Source organism: Dunckerocampus dactyliophorus, chromosome 7, assembly GCF_027744805.1.
Source record: "Dunckerocampus dactyliophorus isolate RoL2022-P2 chromosome 7, RoL_Ddac_1.1, whole genome shotgun sequence".
NCBI classification, from domain to species: Eukaryota; Metazoa; Chordata; class Actinopteri; order Syngnathiformes; family Syngnathidae; genus Dunckerocampus; species Dunckerocampus dactyliophorus.
In genome coordinates this window covers 24,942,466-24,960,455 of record NC_072825.1, presented here as the reverse complement: position 1 = coordinate 24,960,455, position 17,990 = coordinate 24,942,466, and the positions used below count along the sequence as shown (strand labels likewise).

Genomic DNA, 17,990 nt, shown 5'->3' with positions numbered 1-17,990 from the left:
TAAGGACCTCCCAGTCGATGGACGTTTACATAGTAGAAAGGGTAGTCTGCAGCGCCCTCCTCAGGAGACAAACAGTACCAAATTGCACGAGCAAATTTATGCAATCAAGTTTTCTAATACACTTTGAGGCACTTAGAAGAGATACTGTGTGTGTGTCTATCTATCTATATATCTATATATATATATATATATATATATATATATATACACACACACATACTGTATATCTTATTTGTGATGTTTTTCAGTTTTTAAATGCATGTGGTGAGATGCATTCAAGTGCTGAACGCTACTTTGATAAATGTTTTTTTCAGCTTGGAGCTTAGCTAATAAACTCGTCCAAATCATTACTACTTACAGAAGGACGCCACACTTTGATTTGTTGTTTTTATTGTACAATAAAAATCACATTTTGTACAAATGCTTTTAACAAAAAATAAAGTACTCCAGGCTGCAAGGAGAAATAATGTTTTGTGGAGGAACAGGCAGGGATGCCTGAAATGAATTCACCATCCTTGAGCGCTGCTCCGAGCCTTTGTGCATCAGTGAATGACACAAATGTGGACGATAACGGGAGGGTTGAAAATGTCTTACATTTAAAAAAAAAGTTTTTACATGCTTTGTACTGGTTGGAGGGGACTGGGGGGTCTGCGGTTTGGTCCTGGTCCGATGGCGAGATGGCGAGGGTCGGCGGTCATCAGGTGCGGGCGGGTTAAGAGCGGGTATATTTACCCCAGATGTGAAGCATGAAGACCGAGGCGATGAAGAGCAGGCTCATCACCAACACTGGCACTGGGCCGCTGTTATGACACACAAACACACACGTGTTATAGTCAGGAATCATATTCCTCTTCTACACGGAAGTTGCTTTCTTTGTAAAAGCTGCCATTTTCCACCAACACAGCAACTCGGCAATTTTCCAGCTTTGGAGGTAGTTTGAGAGCTGTAAACAAAGGGCAGGACGGCACCTCACTTGACCGGCCCTGTTCTGTTGAAAGCAATTGCCACCAACCAAGTACTTTGTGTCACACCACATGTTCCGCTTCTAATGATCTGAGTGTGGGATACAGTGCCACTGTGTTAAAGTGCACACAGTTGTGTCACTGGGTTTGTATGAAAGGCACAGGTGAATCTTGCAGAAATCTGTAAAAGAGGTGTTCGATCCGTAACAGCAGACGGCATTTATCCACCTGGGTGCGCTTTCACACAGCAACATGGCATGCCATCAACGCCAGCGCCAGCTTTGTACTCAAGTTGCAGGCTTTGCAGAGGCGTTATACACAGGCGTCACCCTGCCTCTGTTACGGCTTTGATGCTACCCCCAAAAGGCGGAAAATGGAAGGGCCAAACCCCACCGTTCCATCTAAAAAAAATTGTATTTAATGCTTGCATTTATTTATGTTAGCCCTGTTCGGCCTGGCACAAACACTTTATACGCACGCACATACACACCCCTACGCCCCCACAACAAAAAAAGTGACAGATGAAATTTCATTTCATATACGCATTTGTTATGCTTGTCATGTGTTTTTTTTTTTTTGCATTTTGCAAAACACATCATGGCCACTTATGCTTTGACGATTACATCCCCTCCACATTGCTGTGGGGAAACACTTGCATTATATGAGATAGTGATATCAGTAGGGGTGTCACAAGACAGCTAACGAGACGATACAAAAAAATATAAAAAATATGACAGTATATTGCAATGTACTAATATAATTTCTACTATGTTACACTCTTCTGCACTGTGCGTATGCTAGCGGCCCCGCCTCCACCCACCGAGACAAAGAGACAGTATGCCTGGCAAAAGGGCTCACTCCATTCATGCCGTTGTTCTATGGAACAAGTGCACCAAGGTGGTGAAACCAATGCACAGAGTCAACCCTCTTCCTGTCTGTCTGGAGGCGAAAGGCGAGGAAAACAGACACGCGTGCACGTGGAAATGTCTTGAGGCCAGCACAATGATTGAGTTCATTTTCACTGACTGTGATTAATTCATTACGAGACAGTTTTTTCTCAACGTGAAATCTTGTCACGTTTTAATCTAGCGAGATCTTGCGACATCCCTAGGCATTATCCTTTAATATTTCACCGCTCCCCTTGTTTGTCTCAATGATGAGCTTCCCTTACAGTTGACCAAAAATGGCCGACCTTTAACCTTGGTTCAACCCCAATAAACAACGCTTCAGAGTGTACAAACAAAAGTAAGAAGTTTGAAATGGTTTCTCATTAGCTTTCAAGTCCAAGGGCTTTGCGGAGTGGCTCCTCTCGTTGATGAGCAACTGACACAAGGAGGGGCTCTCATCCCTGAAGGAGGGACGGGGTGGGGGGTGGGGGGGTGCATCGCTACGCAACAGCATCGCCATGCCAACCGTCTCCTCCCTTCCCTCTAACTCCTTCCCCCCCTGTCAGAAGGCTGTAATTGAGTTGACCTTTCAGAGTGGCTCCTTTAATGAAGCTTTGCGAGCGCCGTCTAACGCGGGAACAAACGCACACTCGATATACAGCGGCGTGCGGGGAGTGTGCCCTCCTTCGACGCCAGGAGACACACTCGATAAGCAGCACAGCGCCATCGATCAACCACGTCCGCCTGCGACGAGGGGATGGGATGCTTTCTTTAATAATGGGGAGGACTGCTTGACGTAGAAATATAGATAGAAAGTTATGGAGGTTTTATGCCGAATTTCAACACATGAAAACATGTTGGTTTCATACTACATTCATGTATTTTATATGCAGATTGTTGTTTTAGGTTTTTTTTTTTTTTTAAACACACAAAAAAACCCAACAATACTTACACTTTGAGTCCCGGCGAGTCCTCGGTGTAGAAGCGCCACATTCCACCAGTACCAGCTGACCCGGTGGTCCTGGCACCACTGCGGGTACCGCTGCTGGTTGCTTTCCTGTGCAACACACAGCCAAGTATATGTAGACTAAACAGTGTATTACGTGTGTTCAACAAAGGCTTCATCCGTTTCCAGGAAAACTTACTTCATGGTGTCAAACATCAATGTAAATCCTCTTAAATTTGCCATTTGCCATTGAACAGCTAGACAGCAAAGGTTGTACTTTAAAAAAAATAAAAACAAGCTGTCATAATAGTCATAAAGTCATAATATTAGTACAAAAGGTTACAAAAAAAAAGACTTCTACAAATTTGCAAAAAAATACTTGAAAAAATGTGAAAAAAAATAGTCAAATATTACTAGAAAAAAATAGCGAACCTGTGAGAATAATAATATAAAAAGTTGTGTTGTGTTGAGAATTAATGTGCTATATTATGAGAGAAAAAGGTGGGATTCTACTCACCCCAAAATGTCAGATTGTGGTAATTTCACAAGAATACAATTGGAATTTTAGGTTAAAAAAAAGTCATTACAAAGGAAAAAAAAAAAAAAAAAGAGGAAAAAAAAAGGAAAAAAAAACAAAAACAAAAAAAAAAACCCAAAGTACAAACATGGGCCTTTACCACAAAAATGTTCATACTATCCACAGGGGTGTCCAAACCTTTTCCAGTGAGGGCCACATAGTGAAAAATGAAAGGATGCAACTTTGCCATTTTGTAAACCAACCCACGTAGATACAGTATGCTAAGAAGTTATATAATGAAATGTGATACAGGTGAAATGCTAAAAATGAATATTTTTTCCCCTCATAATATTACTCTAAAAGTTTATTCTCATAAGATTGCAACTTTTTTCCTCTAAATATTTTGACTTTATTATCTTAAAATTATAGCTGTTTTTTTCCATTTTTTTTTAAATTTTCCAACTATTTCAACTTTCCTCTTGTAAATTTTCTTCTCATAATTTTATCCTACTTTTTATCCTCGTAATATTAATGTTTCCAACTCTACGCTACTAAAATGACATTACTTTTCCGAATACTATGACTTTATTCTCGTATAATTGTTTTGTTGCTTTTTTTTTTTTTTTTTTTTTTTTTTACAATTTTCCAAATATTTCAACTTTCTTCTTGTAAATTTTTTCTCGTAATATTATGACTTTATTCCCATATTTTGTCTTTATTCCTGTAATATTATAACTTTCCTCCAACCAAAAATTAATTCTTTGTTCTGTTTCTCATATTACGACTTTTTTTTCTTTTATGCTACTAAAATGACATTTTTCTGCATGTCATTCTCGTCTCCTGAAATTACAACTTTTTCTGTTAATAGTTTGACTTTATTCTTGTAAAATAAAAATGGTGATTTTTGCTGTTGTTTCTTTAAAGGTTGGCCCTAATCATTGTGCACATTTAAAAAGAAGAACAGATGAATTCATGAAATGAAATGAAATCATGTACATCATTATGATCCGTCTTGTCAGTGGAGCACCAGGTACAACATGTGATGATTGGGCGTCATTTGATGAGATTAAAAAGATGTTAATGAAGACGCTTGAGAATGAGTTCACAGTGAACCCTTTTGATTGGGCACCGATTATCCCATAGTGAAACATCTATCTGGCATTTTAATCTTCGCTTGTGGCGAGGATGAGGCTGTTTAAAAGCAATCAGGGTATGATCGCATCAGGGGGCTGGCGGGAGGGGTCAATCATGGGTGTCTCGACATTGGTGTTTGTGCCGGTAAATAATAGCTTTGGCATGATTTCTCAGAATCTATGTTATTTGATAGTTTCATAGGCACCCATATGTCCATGTCTGCTTCAACACACATTCATTCTGACCTGAGTTGAACTTATTGACCTTTGCATACTTCTAAGCTGTTTAAAAGTCAAAATTGAAACTTTGTGGACATGTTTGTAGTTTGAAAGGGTGTGTACCTCTGTCTTACGGTGGAGCCTGCTGCCCTGGGGGCCACTGTCTTACTGGGGGAACGGCTAGACGCCCCAACATTGGTCGCACTTGCAGCTGGTCCAGGCTGGGAAGAAAAAGACAATTTAATCCAACATCAGTATACAATTATTTACTGACACATTCATTCCTACAGCTAAGAGGTGACTAATATTTCAAGCCAGGCTGAACAGGCCTATGCTATCATTTGTTAATTTGCATTCACGTCAAGTCTCGGACGTATGCATGATGTACATTAAATTATTAACATTGGTGTTTATCAGTGTTTTGAGTTTGACAAAAGTTATAAACTCCTTAACTCCTAGTGTGGAATAGCACGTATACGTATGTTGAGCTAATGCTAGCTGGCTAACAAATAGCAAAAGCAAAATTATATTTACAAGCACGCCGCTTTGTCTAAGTAGTGCAGATGCAGATGAAGGCTGCGAGTCTTACCATGTTGTTTTATTTGTTTCAAACGAGCTGAGTCCCCGAGCCCCTCTCCTGATAATGTCCACGTCAGATGATGGGATGGCAGTTGTGAATGGAGTGGTCAAAACTTGAGAAGGGACCAGCAAAGCTGACGCTAGTCTAAAAAGGACACGACTGCAAAAACCTCGGACCTGTGTAGGCAGCTAAAAAAATGCCTGTTAATATCTGAAGTTCGACACAAAATTATTAAATGTAAGACACACCACATGAGATTAAGTTAATGGTTTATTAAAATATATTAGATTAAATAAATTATAGAATATTGTATATTTGATAAAATTATCATATAGTTGTTTTTATATGTAGGCAAAAATAATGAACCTCCATGCCGATCTGGGTGACGTGTCTTCTACGAGACGTGTGGTTATCAATGAGGAAACTGGCGCCATTTTGGCGCAAGCAGGAAGTCCGACGTGCTTTATTGCGAGAATAAATTTAGAGCCACTATGGCGGCGTAGTGTGTAGTTTCATGACAGCAATTTTGGCAAGAGGCAGTGAAATGAGCCACATCACAGGTCTCAAAACTTGGATAAGATCACAGAGAAGGTAAACACAAAAAGTATGAAACATGATGTGTAATTGTGCCTTTGCTGATCACTTTTAAATACAGATATCTCTATTGTACGCATAGTTTTCATTTGGCTATTATTAGCCAAGCATGCATGCTAAATTGTAGTGTACTGTTCAAAGGCATTGTATTGTAGTATCTAGCTTTACCAGAAGTGAAATGTTCTTGCCATTGACACCTTACATCGAACTCTGCATGTATGCTTATGAAATATTTATCGCACAGGGGACAAACTATTGGCATTGTTATAACAATGCTTGTTTATTTTTAGTTGAAGTCTGCTTAACACAAATGTAAGGAGATGACCATCCATCCATCCAGTTTCTATGCCGCACTTCCTCATTAGGGTCGCGGGGTATGCTGGAGCCTATCCAAATATAATTAAACTTCAGCGTTCAAACTTACTGAAATGGTAGAAAAATGTCAGTAATTGAGTTTATGCTGAAATAAATTGACTGATGAACATTACTACTCTGACGCATCTTAAATGATGAGATTAAGTAAAGCAGTTCAGTCCTAGTCTATTCTCAAATGTTGAAGACAATGTTTAAGGTTCATTTTAATTAACATTTCAGCTCCATGTGTATATGTATGTGCAGGATGGTACAGGTGGTTTTTCTGCATCCAGACCTTGGTATAGGTGGAGCGGAGCGTCTGGTTGTTGACGCTGCTGTCGCACTAAAGTCTCAAGGATGTAATGTCCAAATCTGGACTGCCCACTATGACCCGAACCACTGTTTCTCTGAGACACTTGAGGCAGACCTACCTGTGGTAAAACAATTGTGCTGTGTCTTAGTAGTATTTTCTCAGTGCAGGAATCATCCCTCATCATCTTCCGACAGGTGTGTGTGGGTGACTGGCTGCCCACCAATGTTTTTGGTTACCTCCATGCCCTGTGTGCTTACCTGCGGATGATCTATGTGGCGCTCTATTTGGTTTTCCTCAGTGGCCTGGAGTACGATGTCATCTTCTGTGATCAAGTGAGTTGACCATGGTCTATTTTTTTGTGTTTGTGCATGTCACACTGTTGCAAATATGGCTCTACCTTGATATTTTGTGCTAAAAGCGCCGTACGTACGCTTATGCTGACAGGCCCCTTCAATGTTACTACAGTATACCTTTCTTTTGAATCCTATCGTAGGTGTCAGTGTGTATTCCTGTACTGAGACTGTCTCGTCACAGGAAGAAGGTCTTATTCTACTGTCACTTTCCGGACCAGCTACTCACTCAAAGGAAGTCAGCCCTGAAGAAGCTTTACCGTGCTCCCATTGACTTCCTGGAGGAGCGCACCACTGGCATGGCTGATTTGGTATGTAGAGGGATGAGGTTTGCAACAACGCACACAGGGTGTGAGTTTTTTGTCTCATATTGATTGCAAAATGAATAACATAATTAGAAATTAAGCTGTTGGTCTTAAACATAGGGGAGTTTGTCATAGGAGGAGTAGGAGTACAGTGGATCCCCGCACATTAGCGATTCAATATTCACGTTTTTTTCTGCAAAAATAAACCATTCTTCTCCACAGAAAACACATCTCATTCACCGTAAGTCAGTAATAATATATTAATACGTAATAATACAGGTCAAATCTACAGCATACAAGTACCGATGTTAAAAAGCCTACAATTTTACGTGTTTAAGCCTTTATGGTTCACTGATGAAAACGTTTTTTTTAGGGATGTGCAATAATATCAGCCCACCAATATTATTGGCCCGATATTGGCATAAAAATGTAATATCTGTAAATATTGGTATCATGTTTTTTTCCCATAATGGAAATTGATTTTTAAAAAAAACAACAACAACTGCTGTATATAGGCCCAAAGGGCTCCTGTACTGGCCTCACCACGATGTGTTAATTCCACGACAGGAGATATGTGATGTTACACATATCGGTGTCAGTAGAATTTGAATTTGAGAGTTGGACAATATCGGATATACTGTAAATTGGCACAAAAAGCCAATATTGGACAACCCTAGTTTTTTTGTCAAGTGTTGAGATTTCGCACTTCAGCTGATATGACTGGTGACGATGTGAGTCAGATTCCATCTGTTCATTGATTATCTGACATTATCATTCATCAGTGTTGAGTTCCTATACGTTTTATATTTCAAATGTGTTTAACAAGTGTGTGAGGCACATTTAGGGCTTAAACCTGGATTGTACGGCTAGTGAACAATGAAGAGAGAAGGGAGGTTTCTGGAGCTGAATCTAACGTAATAATTACAACCGTCACTTTTATTGCAAATGTTGATCCAACATCGGATGAGAACTTAAACGTCAAGCCAGTAGGAGCGTGTGAATGGGGCGGGAGCGACCCGTGTGTCAAAAGTAGACATTTTTGTGCCCGTATCGATTACTTGTGTTTTTTCACTATTCGCTGGTGGTCGGCCAACGTAACCCTTGTGAAATGCGAAGATCTCCTGTGTATGTGAATTATCAAATCACTTAACATTATTACATTAACATTAAAATAACATGACAGTTATTTTCTGTCATGCCTCCCCTGGGGGCAGATATTTTTTCACACTGCCCCTGATTTGTAATACTATTGAGAACCTGTCTTATTTATTTATTTATTTATCTATCCATCTGTACAAACCACTGTATGAGTTGCTGGCACCAGCATGGATAAAGACATTGATAGACTTGTTAACCTTAAATAAACTGAAGTATTGTATAGTATCTGTTGTAGTATATAGTACAGTTTCCCTGCCTCTCACACCACCTGACATCTCACGGCGCCCCTCCAGGGGAGCCCGCCCCACGATTTCAGAAGCACTGCTCTAACCTAAACATGTCGGAGTGTTACGGTTCCACTCCAGGCCTGCGGTTGGCAGTGTTAAGCCTTACAAAGTGGGTGCTAACAGCCACACAAATCAAGGTTTATTCACCATGTCACTGCTCCTGTTGGCCCCTATAAAAGTGGAGTGTAGCAGTGAAAATAAATGCCTTGTGATATTTTATTTTTTATTTTTGTTTTTGTTTTGTATTTGCTTCTAACAATCAATTCAGTTAACCAACTAACTATTAACACACCAACCAACCTACAAGTCGTGATCAAAACATGATGCTGTAAGTTCAAAATGTGAGACAGTGAGCCTCTCCTCAAAAAACACGTAACAGATTTGGGCTGATATTACTGTTTCAACATTGTATTAAAATCATTTTGATGTCTTCCCTTTCCTGTTACTTCTTCTTGCTAAGAGGTTCGGTTCATTTTTTCTGGAGTGTGTGGGAGTTTGTCTGCTGCGAGAGTGCAGGAAATAATTGGACTCCGGCTCTTTGGTGGTTTTCTTTATTCAAACACGGAATCCTAACTAACATAATTACTGGAATTTTCTTTCATCCTTTCTTTTCTATTTCCCTGTAGGAACTAACAAAAAAAGATCCATATTGGCTATAACATGTAGATGAAGTTGGCAAGTTTTGCAAATATCTTGTTTTTTACAAGCTGCTGTGCCTCCGTTATAATCCCCTCCAGGGTGTGTGCTGCAACAATTAATCGATGAATTGATGATTAGTTGATTATCCAGTTAATTGACAACTATTTTCAGATTAGATTAATAATTTTTTATTGAAATGTAAGAAAATATTCAATTTTCTCAAATGTGAATATTTTTTAATTTTCTTTGTCATCCATGAAAGCAGATTTAGTATCTTTTTGTTTTAGTCAAAACATGATATCCACACACATCAGCTTGACTTTGGAAAACAGTGATCAACATTTTTGACTCTTTTCTGATATATTGCGGACCAAGCCACTAACTGTTTGTGTTTAGCTCATACTGATTTGGTCCATCCAGGGCAGGGGTGTCCAAAGTGCAGCTCAGGGGCTATTTGCGGCACATTCTAAAAATATAAAATATTTATAACGTTGAAATATTTTGAAAATAAAAAAGAAACAACAGCAAAAATGGGGGAACAAAGATCAAAGACTGAAATTCATACTACTAGGATACATTTTTTTCTTGAAATATAAAGTGGTGTGAAAAAGTGTTTGCTCCCTTCCTGATGTCTTTTTTTTTTTTGGCATGTTTGTCACACTTAAATCTTTCAAAGCATCATACTAATTTAAATATTAGTCAGTGGCAACACAACTGAACACAAAATGCAGTTTTTTAAATGAAACTTTTTATATTAAGGGAGAAAAAAAATCCAAACCTACATGGTCCTATGTGAAAAAGTGACTGCCCCTTTCAGAAAGAAAGTCATTGAAATCTATCAGTCTGGAAAAAGTTATGAAGCCATTTCTAAAGCTTTGGGACTCCAGCAAACCACAGTGAGAGCCATTATCCACAAATGCAGAAAACATGGAACGGTGGTGAACCTTCCCAGAAATGGCTGGCCAACCAAAAATACCTCAAGAGCGCAGCGACGACTCATCCAAGAGGTCACAAAAGACCCCAAAACAACATCCAAAGAACTGCAGGCCTCACGTGCCTCAGTTAAGGTCAGTGTTCATGACTCCACCATAAGACAGACACTGGGCACTAACGGCCTGCATGGCAGACTTCCAAGACCAAAACCGTTGCTGAACAAAAACAACATTAAGGCTCGTCTCAATATTACCAGAAAACATCTTGATGATCCCCAAGACCTTTGGGAAAATACTCTGCGGTCTGACGAAACAAAGGTTTAACTCTTTAGAAGGTGTGTGTCCCATTACATCTGGCATTAATGTAACAGTGCATTTCAGAAAAAGAACATCATACAACAGTAAAATATTGTGGTGGTAGTGTGATGGTCTGGGGCTGTTTTGCTGCTTCAGGACCTGGAAGACTTGCTGTGATAAATGGAACCATGAATTCTACTGTCTACCAAAAAATCCTGCAGGAGAATGTCGGGCCATCTGTTTGTGATCTCAAGCTGAAACCAACTTGGGTTCCGCAGCAGGACAATGATCCAAAACACACCAGCAAGTCCACCTCTGAATAGCTGAAGAAAAACAAAATGAAGACTTTGGAGTGGCCTAGTCAAAGTCCTGACCTGAATCCTATTGAGATGCTGTGGCATGACCTTAAAAAGGTGGTTCATGACAAACATGCAAAAAAAAAAAAAAAAAAAAAAGGAAGGGGGCAAACACGTTTTCAAAATATTTTTTTACAAAATATCAAAGTTGCCCTTTCATTCTTTCATTTTTCCGTATTTTGCCGTCAGGGGAGAAGGTTTGGACACCCCTGGTCTAGGCCTAACTGATTACTCGATTACTCGAAACAACAAGCTTCAGATTAATTGACTAAGAAAATAATGGTTAGTTGCAGCCCTAATGTGTCTGTCATACTTTGAAAACCCCTTCTTTCACTTTTAGGAAAAGCTCCTGATACAGTTTTACTTTCTCGTAGATTCTGGTAAACAGCCAGTTCACCGCAGGCGTCTTCAGGGAGACCTTTCAGAGTCTCAAACTGGTCCAGACAGATGTCCTCTATCCTTCCCTCAACACATGCACCTTTGACCAGCCGTCCACTGAAGCACAAGGCCTGGAGGGGCTCCTCCCTGAGGGAACCTCCCACCTGTTTCTCTCGCTCAACAGATATGAGCGAAAGAAGCACTTGGGTTTGGCCCTGAAAGCCCTGGCAGCTCTGAAAAGCGTCCTCCCTCCGGGCCAAAGCACAGGGGTTCACCTGGTGGTGGCGGGAGGCTACGACGACCGAGTCAGCGAGAACGTGGAGCACTATACGGAGCTGAAAGAGCTGGCATCACAACTCCACTTGGAGGACTGTGTGACTTTCTTGCGTTCCCCCTCGGATTCCGTCAAGGTGGCACTGCTGCGGGGAAGCCACGCGGTGCTGTACACCCCGAGCAGGGAGCATTTCGGGATAGTTCCCGTGGAGGCCATGTACTGCTGCTGTCCCGTTATCGCTGTGAACTCTGGGGGGCCCCTGGAGAGCGTGGCGGATGGGAAGACTGGCTTCCTGTGTGAGCCCACGGCGGAGGCATTCTCCAAGGCCATGGAGAGGCTGGTCATGGAGCCACACCTCCGTAGGGACATGGGACAAGCTGGCAGGAAGAGGGTGCAAGATAAGTTCTCTCTTCAGGCCTTCTCAGAGCAGCTGTATGGCTACATTGTCGGCCTCAGCCACTGACGTCAAGACTGCAGATATTTTTTTTCTGGAACTGAGTGAGTGGAAGTGGGAGTCTTCATCTGACTGTGTGGTGAAATATAAGAGGGGTGGTGTATTAGAAGGACATGAGAGGACAATTAATCAGTGTTTCCTTAGAAGGGTTGCCAAGGAACAGAATTCTCTACCAATTATGAAGACACTAGTGTTTCTGTACGTCGCAACACAGCAACCAAAAACTATTGATTCATACATTGAAGGGTTTTTTTTCTCCAGCATCTTTATGAGAGCAGCATAGTTCTCATCAGCCCGCACACAGTCCTAAATCAATAACCAGGATGCTTTCCTCCACTTCCTGTCTGCACGGAGCTTTGTTCCAAAGAAGCTGGCCTGGTCCGTGACTCTTGCTGCTGCACGGAGGTTATTAGCAGATGATAAAGAGTGTTTGGCTTCATTAGATTTCTGGATGGTGGGCAGAATGCCGCTGTCTGGGTCATCATGGAGGAGAATAGCAGAAGGTCATTGTGTCTGCGCAATGGCCTCCTCAGCCCTCCTATTGTATGGACATGCTCTTATTGACATTCCACGAGTCTTAATAAACTAGACGACACACACACAAAGTTTCTCCAGCCGCTTTGTTGGAAAGTTTCTTCCTCCTTTATTGTGCTTTGTGGGGGTGCCGATAAAAGTATGGCCTTTGCTGTGAAAAAATTTTTGAAAGTAAAGGATTCTGCTTATTAGGAAAACTGATGGTGAGAGCTTAAGTTTCTGTCTCAATCCGCTGCTGCATTATCAGTTCAAGAGTTGCAGTTGTGTCAGCATGATCTCCGTTCATTTTCTGGAAGGGAATCTGAAAACAAGAAATTACCATTACTGGTGGACCTCGGGCTACGTGTGAGTTCCGTTCCTAAACTGTGATGTAAGTAGAGTTTTGGTGTAAGTTGGAACTTAAACCTAAACCTAAATTATACCGAAATGAACTCCAACTGTGTGCCCCAGAAGTATTGGAACAGTGAGGCCAACTAGGGTCCTATGATTTCCATGTTAATGGTGTCAGGGACGGAATCGCGGAATTAGCCAGTAAAATCGAACTCTACTGTTAAACGCAGAATCTTGCAGAAATTGACAAATTGTGAATGAAATGCTGTCATCGCGAGGAGACGGAACGTTTGTTTGGCGAAACATTTCCCGGGTGGACTGCTCAATAAAAACTAAAGTGTACTGTACAACAGTTGTTTGCTTTTAAAAATAAAAGGAAATCACAAGGTTTGAATGAGTTATTCATCCATAATCAGAGTGGGACGCTGTCACAAGAGGATTGTAATGTAAACATGTTGAGTTAGTGTAAGTTGCAGGGGGAACGTTTGGAGTGTGACACCGTACTGGAAGAGAGCCGGGCTAGTTGTATGTGTGTATATGAGTGTATGTGAGGATTGTACCTGCTGCAAAGTTGTGAATAAAGTTCAAGTAAGAAAGTATACATCTCAAACTGTCCACTCTTTATGGTGCGGTAAGTCAAACGGCCACTGTCTGGCTCTTTGCTCCCACTAGCTTAAGCTTTACATGGTCGTGTGCCAAGTGACTTGTTTACCTGTGCAACAGACACACCTTTGCGGAAGTAGATAAGATACCTGGACAAGATCAGTTTCATATGGAAGGATTGGCAGCACCGATCGATCGGTGCATGTTGAGCCAAAGCGCTAGCAACATTTCCATCAATATTAAGAACACTACACTGCTTAGTTATTACTGTCTCTTTCATAGGATCATGCTGAAGGAAACTGTAGTGACCTGGCAGTTATGGATAGTGTTAAGAGTTTTGTGATTTCCCACCGTCCTCACTGTGTGTGTGTGTGTGTGTGTGTGTGGGTGCGGTATGAGTATGGCTCCGTGCCGAGAGGTCAGTTGAGTTTGCTGGTGTTGTTTTGGCATGACTCGGCCAACAGTAGTGTATTGTTTTTGCAATAAAGAGATTGTTGACCTACCGCCTCCTGATCATCCTTACAAAGTCCGGTTAGATGTTACAATACCATCTTCATCCTTAATGATGGTCGCAACAGTCTAGTGTTGAGTGGTGTGGCTGCGTGTGAGCCTCATGTAGCGTCTTCTTCCGCTCTAATTGCTCCTTGAGAGAGTCTCATGTTTATGGCCCGAAATATAGGTTTTAATTCATCTATGTGCGAAATGCTAAAACTCGAAACGTCGTAAACCGAGGACCACCTGTATTGAATATCAATGTGTCAGGTGTCTTTAACTGGTGAGTAATTTTACTGTATTTTACTTTTATATAGTGTTATTTTGCAGTGGTTAATGACTTTATACTTGTATAACAGTTAAGGATGTCTAATTTCTTATGGGAACATTTTTTGCAATTGGTATAATTGAATAGAACCCAGACCACTGGATTGTGTTCAACTTGTTTCTTTCCAGCGCTCTTAAGTTATCCATGTGACTGTTTGTCAGTAGCAGGTGATGAGCTGTTACCAAAACCAACCTGGGTGCACACTGCCCGGCCATAGCGAACAAACGTGGCGAAATGCTCGCTGTTGAAGTTGATCAGGTCGTATTTGAACTCCTGATTCAGAAACGTGTGACAGCGATGCATCATCAGATCCACCGTGGATGGAACCATCTGGTGTTTGTCATTGTTGACCCGGATGCGGATTCCTGCCGGCACTCTGATGTCAGTGATGGGCTCAGAGGTGATTGTGGTCTTCTTCAGAACACCGTCACCTTTGGACCTGGGAAGCATGAGCTGCATGAGGCTGCGGCACGCTTTTTGCGTCATGTTCTCATCTTTGGAGAAAGGAGTAAAAGGACAAGCAAAGCAAGATCATCCAGGCCTTTCTTACTTTCACTTTACCGGTTAAATGAAATCATATTTTGTTTGCTCACCTCCAACTCCGAAATGGATCACATGACCTTTTCCCATATAAACGCCCCAGAGAGACAACCCCAACCATGGATTTACAAACTCTATCAAGTCTCCAATCTCTGCTGTAGACACGTTATTATCCATCTGGAGAGAGAAATTATTGGGAATACTGGGGAATTAAAAAAAAAAACCTCTATCATTTGCAGAATTGCAGATTAGTTTATATGAGTTCAAAATCAGTGGAAGAAAAAGATTAAAGTCCCGTTCCCAAGTAAAGCATACCATTTTAATTTTTATGTGTTATTCCAAATGAATTTGGATTTGCGTGGCTGCTTATAACAAACAAAATTATATTTTTGTGTTTGTATGTAATACAGTTTAAATCAATGACCCAACATTGACAGTTTATTCCCATAAATTCCCCCAATTTCCATTCCAACCTGGATTATTTCAAAAAAAGAAATCCTTTTACTGAACTTCCCACAGGCCTTTTTCAGCAGTTTGCCTGAGGTTTCCTGCAAATATTCTACCCCTTTGCCACCAACATTTCTTTGCTTCTTTCTTTTATGAAGAAGTTTGATTTGATTCAAATGCATAAACACAAGCTCACCTGTCGCCACTTCATTTGAGAGAGAACGCTGTCCCACGTTGCCTGTCGAGCCATCGTTCATTAGCTGAAGACGACCAACCAAGGAGTAAAGATGACCATTCCTGTGCTGTAATCAGGTTGTATAAGATCTGTAACGCCCGTATTATTCCCTGATAGCCTTGACTGATGCAGCGAGTAGATAGGCAGCCTAATATGTTACCTATTAATCTATTACATGCTTTGTTATTCTGACATGTGCAACACAACAAATAGCCTCTGTGTCATGTATTGATTTCCACAAAAGTTCAAATGCAAACAAGCTAATGGTGATCTTGTTTTGAGCTTTGGTGATTATTTGTCCCGTAAGGTCTAATTAGTGCTTGGAGCCTTGATTTGATTTCAAATAGATTTTAGTGTCTAACATATTTGAAATAGCATTAGTATGATTCCGTCAATGCATGTGACTTGGTGACTAACACTGCACACTGGTTTTACTGCATTGTTGTGACATACTCAAACACTTACAAGTATGTGTGTCACGGCAAAAATGTACCTCTTTTAGTGGCCCTTGATGCAACCCCCCCAAAACCTGCTCACTAGCGCCACCGCCAGACAGTGAAAAATATCTGCCGCCGGCGTTTGATTGACAGGAAATCTGCTACACGTGTTCATCATGATAGGATGCATGGAAATCAACAATACTGTAAGACACACAGGGAGTCCACCATTTTGGTTTGCAGGTCCTATTTATTGGGTATTTCCAGTGTTTCTTTGTTTTCTGTGTAATGTTGTAATGCGAGCCGTGTTTTTATTTGATTTTGGGTTTTTTAAATTTGTTTTTATTGAAAAAACAAGCTGTGTGCCACAAATGGCCACCAGCCCACACTTTGGACACCTCTGATTTAGGCTTTTGTTTTGTAGTACTGTATTGCAAAACAGACGACACAAACTTTTTCTACCAGGGGGCCGCACGCTGAAAAATCTACAGTATATGTGTGCCATTTTGACCACTTTAATTTTGTAAGAAAGGCTAAAAACCAAGCCAACGTATTGTAGATATGCTAAGAATTTAAATACAGTATATACTAGTTGGTGGCAACAAGTATTCTAATCAACATTTCAAGTTTTTATATAATACTTTACACCTTTTTGCTGTTGTTTTTTGTAGTTTGTTTTTTTAACCTTTTTTTAAATTAAAAAAAAAAGAGATGCAGGCTGCAAATGTCCCCCGAGCTGCACTTTGGACACCTCTGCTGTACAAGTGTGAAAAGACATTAATAATAAATGTTGATAATACATTGTGTACTCGCCCTTAATTTTGAGGATGAGGGATATTACTGCGTGTGCCTGGGAGGTGAGTCTCCTTCCATAGCAGCTAGTCATGAACTTTCTGTTTTATTCTTTTGTTTTCATTGTTGCTTTAGCTATGTTACCAACCAGGACGTGTGCACCGTTTTCCTATGTTGCAATATGTTCCATTTCCGTCGTTTCCTGGCGTTACATGCTTCTTCTCTTCGTTTTAAATGTGAATTACAACCACTTGAGTTAGTCCCTCCCCTTCTGCTGCATAGCCAAGATGGCGAGAACCCGTGAGTCATTGAAACTCCTGTCTTGGTCGAGTACACGTGAGTCAGTGAAAGTCAAGTCTCCGTCAGGCACCCGTCAGTCGGTGAAACTTGAGTTTTTGTCGAGCACCCGCAAGTCATTGGAACGCAAGTCTTTGATGACCACTCGTGAATCCTTTGAGTCAGTGAATCTCGAGTCTTTCTCGAGCACCCATGAGTAAGTGAATCGCAAATCATCATGGAGCATCGGTGAGTCAATAAAATTTGAGTCTTCGTCAAGCACCTGTAAGTTAGTGAACCTTAAGTTTTTGTTGAGCACTCGTGAATCCTGTGTGTCAGTGAAACTAGAGTCTTCACTGAGTACCTGTGAATCCGTGAAACTCGAGTCTTTGCCAAGTACCCGTAAGTGAAACTCGAGTCTTCCGTGAGCACCCGTGAGTCAATGAAACTAGAGTCTTCGCCGAGCACCTGTGAGTCAATGAAACTTGTGTGTATGCCGATCACCCGCAGGTCATTGGAACTCAAGTCTTTCTTGACCACTTGTGAATCCTGTGAGTCAGTGTAACTTGAGTTTTTGTTGAGCACCTGTGAGTCATTGGAACTCAAGTCTTAGTCAAGCACTTGCGAGGCAGTGAAACTTGAGTCTTTGTCGAGCACTTGTGAGTCAGTGAAACTCCAGTTTTGCCTCGTACCTGTAAGTGAAACTCGAGTCTTCGGCGAGCACCCGTGAGTCAGTTAAACTTGAGTCTATGTTGAGCACCCACAGGTCATTGGAACTCAAGTCTTTGTTGACCACTCGTGAATCCTGTGAGTCAGTTTAACTTGAGTCTTTGTCGAGCACCTGTGAGTCACTGAAACTCAAGTCTTCATCGAGCACTTGTGAGTCAGTGAAACTCGAATCTTCATCCAGCACCCGTGAGTCAGCTCAGGTAGGAAGAGGAAAGGAGAGTTGATTTGAGGCAAGGACCAGATCTGTTGCTTTTTCCAAGTAAATACATTTATACAAATACAGGTAGAGTAACAATGGCACAATCGATGACA

The 17,990-nt window shown here is 41.1% G+C and overlaps 3 protein-coding genes across 3 annotated transcripts; 1 reads left to right on the top strand and 2 right to left on the bottom strand.

Annotated features, from left to right (window-relative positions):
- Positions 1-373: 373 nt before the first annotated feature.
- sec61b (SEC61 translocon subunit beta) lies at positions 374-5,399 on the bottom strand. Its single transcript, XM_054781761.1, has 4 exons — positions 5,254-5,399; positions 4,788-4,885; positions 2,802-2,906; positions 374-800 (listed from the first exon to the last, which is right to left on the bottom strand). The coding sequence occupies exons 1-4, from the start codon at positions 5,254-5,256 to the stop codon at positions 713-715; spliced, it is 294 nt and encodes a 97-aa protein (XP_054637736.1). The 5' UTR covers positions 5,257-5,399; the 3' UTR covers positions 374-712.
- Positions 5,400-5,753: 354 nt separating this feature from the next.
- alg2 (ALG2 alpha-1,3/1,6-mannosyltransferase) lies at positions 5,754-15,340 on the top strand. The gene is made up of 5 exons (XM_054783047.1): positions 5,754-5,835; positions 6,457-6,628; positions 6,700-6,837; positions 6,999-7,166; positions 11,204-15,340. Exons 1-5 carry the CDS (start codon positions 5,759-5,761, stop codon positions 11,942-11,944), a joined length of 1,296 nt encoding a protein of 431 aa, XP_054639022.1. The 5' UTR covers positions 5,754-5,758; the 3' UTR covers positions 11,945-15,340.
- On the bottom strand, positions 14,361-14,827 carry LOC129185280 (phospholipase A and acyltransferase 4-like). The gene is made up of 2 exons (XM_054782107.1): positions 14,816-14,827; positions 14,361-14,716 (listed from the first exon to the last, which is right to left on the bottom strand). The coding sequence occupies exon 2, from the start codon at positions 14,706-14,708 to the stop codon at positions 14,361-14,363; it is 348 nt and encodes a 115-aa protein (XP_054638082.1). The 5' UTR covers positions 14,709-14,716; positions 14,816-14,827.
- Positions 15,341-17,990: the final 2,650 nt, after the last annotated feature.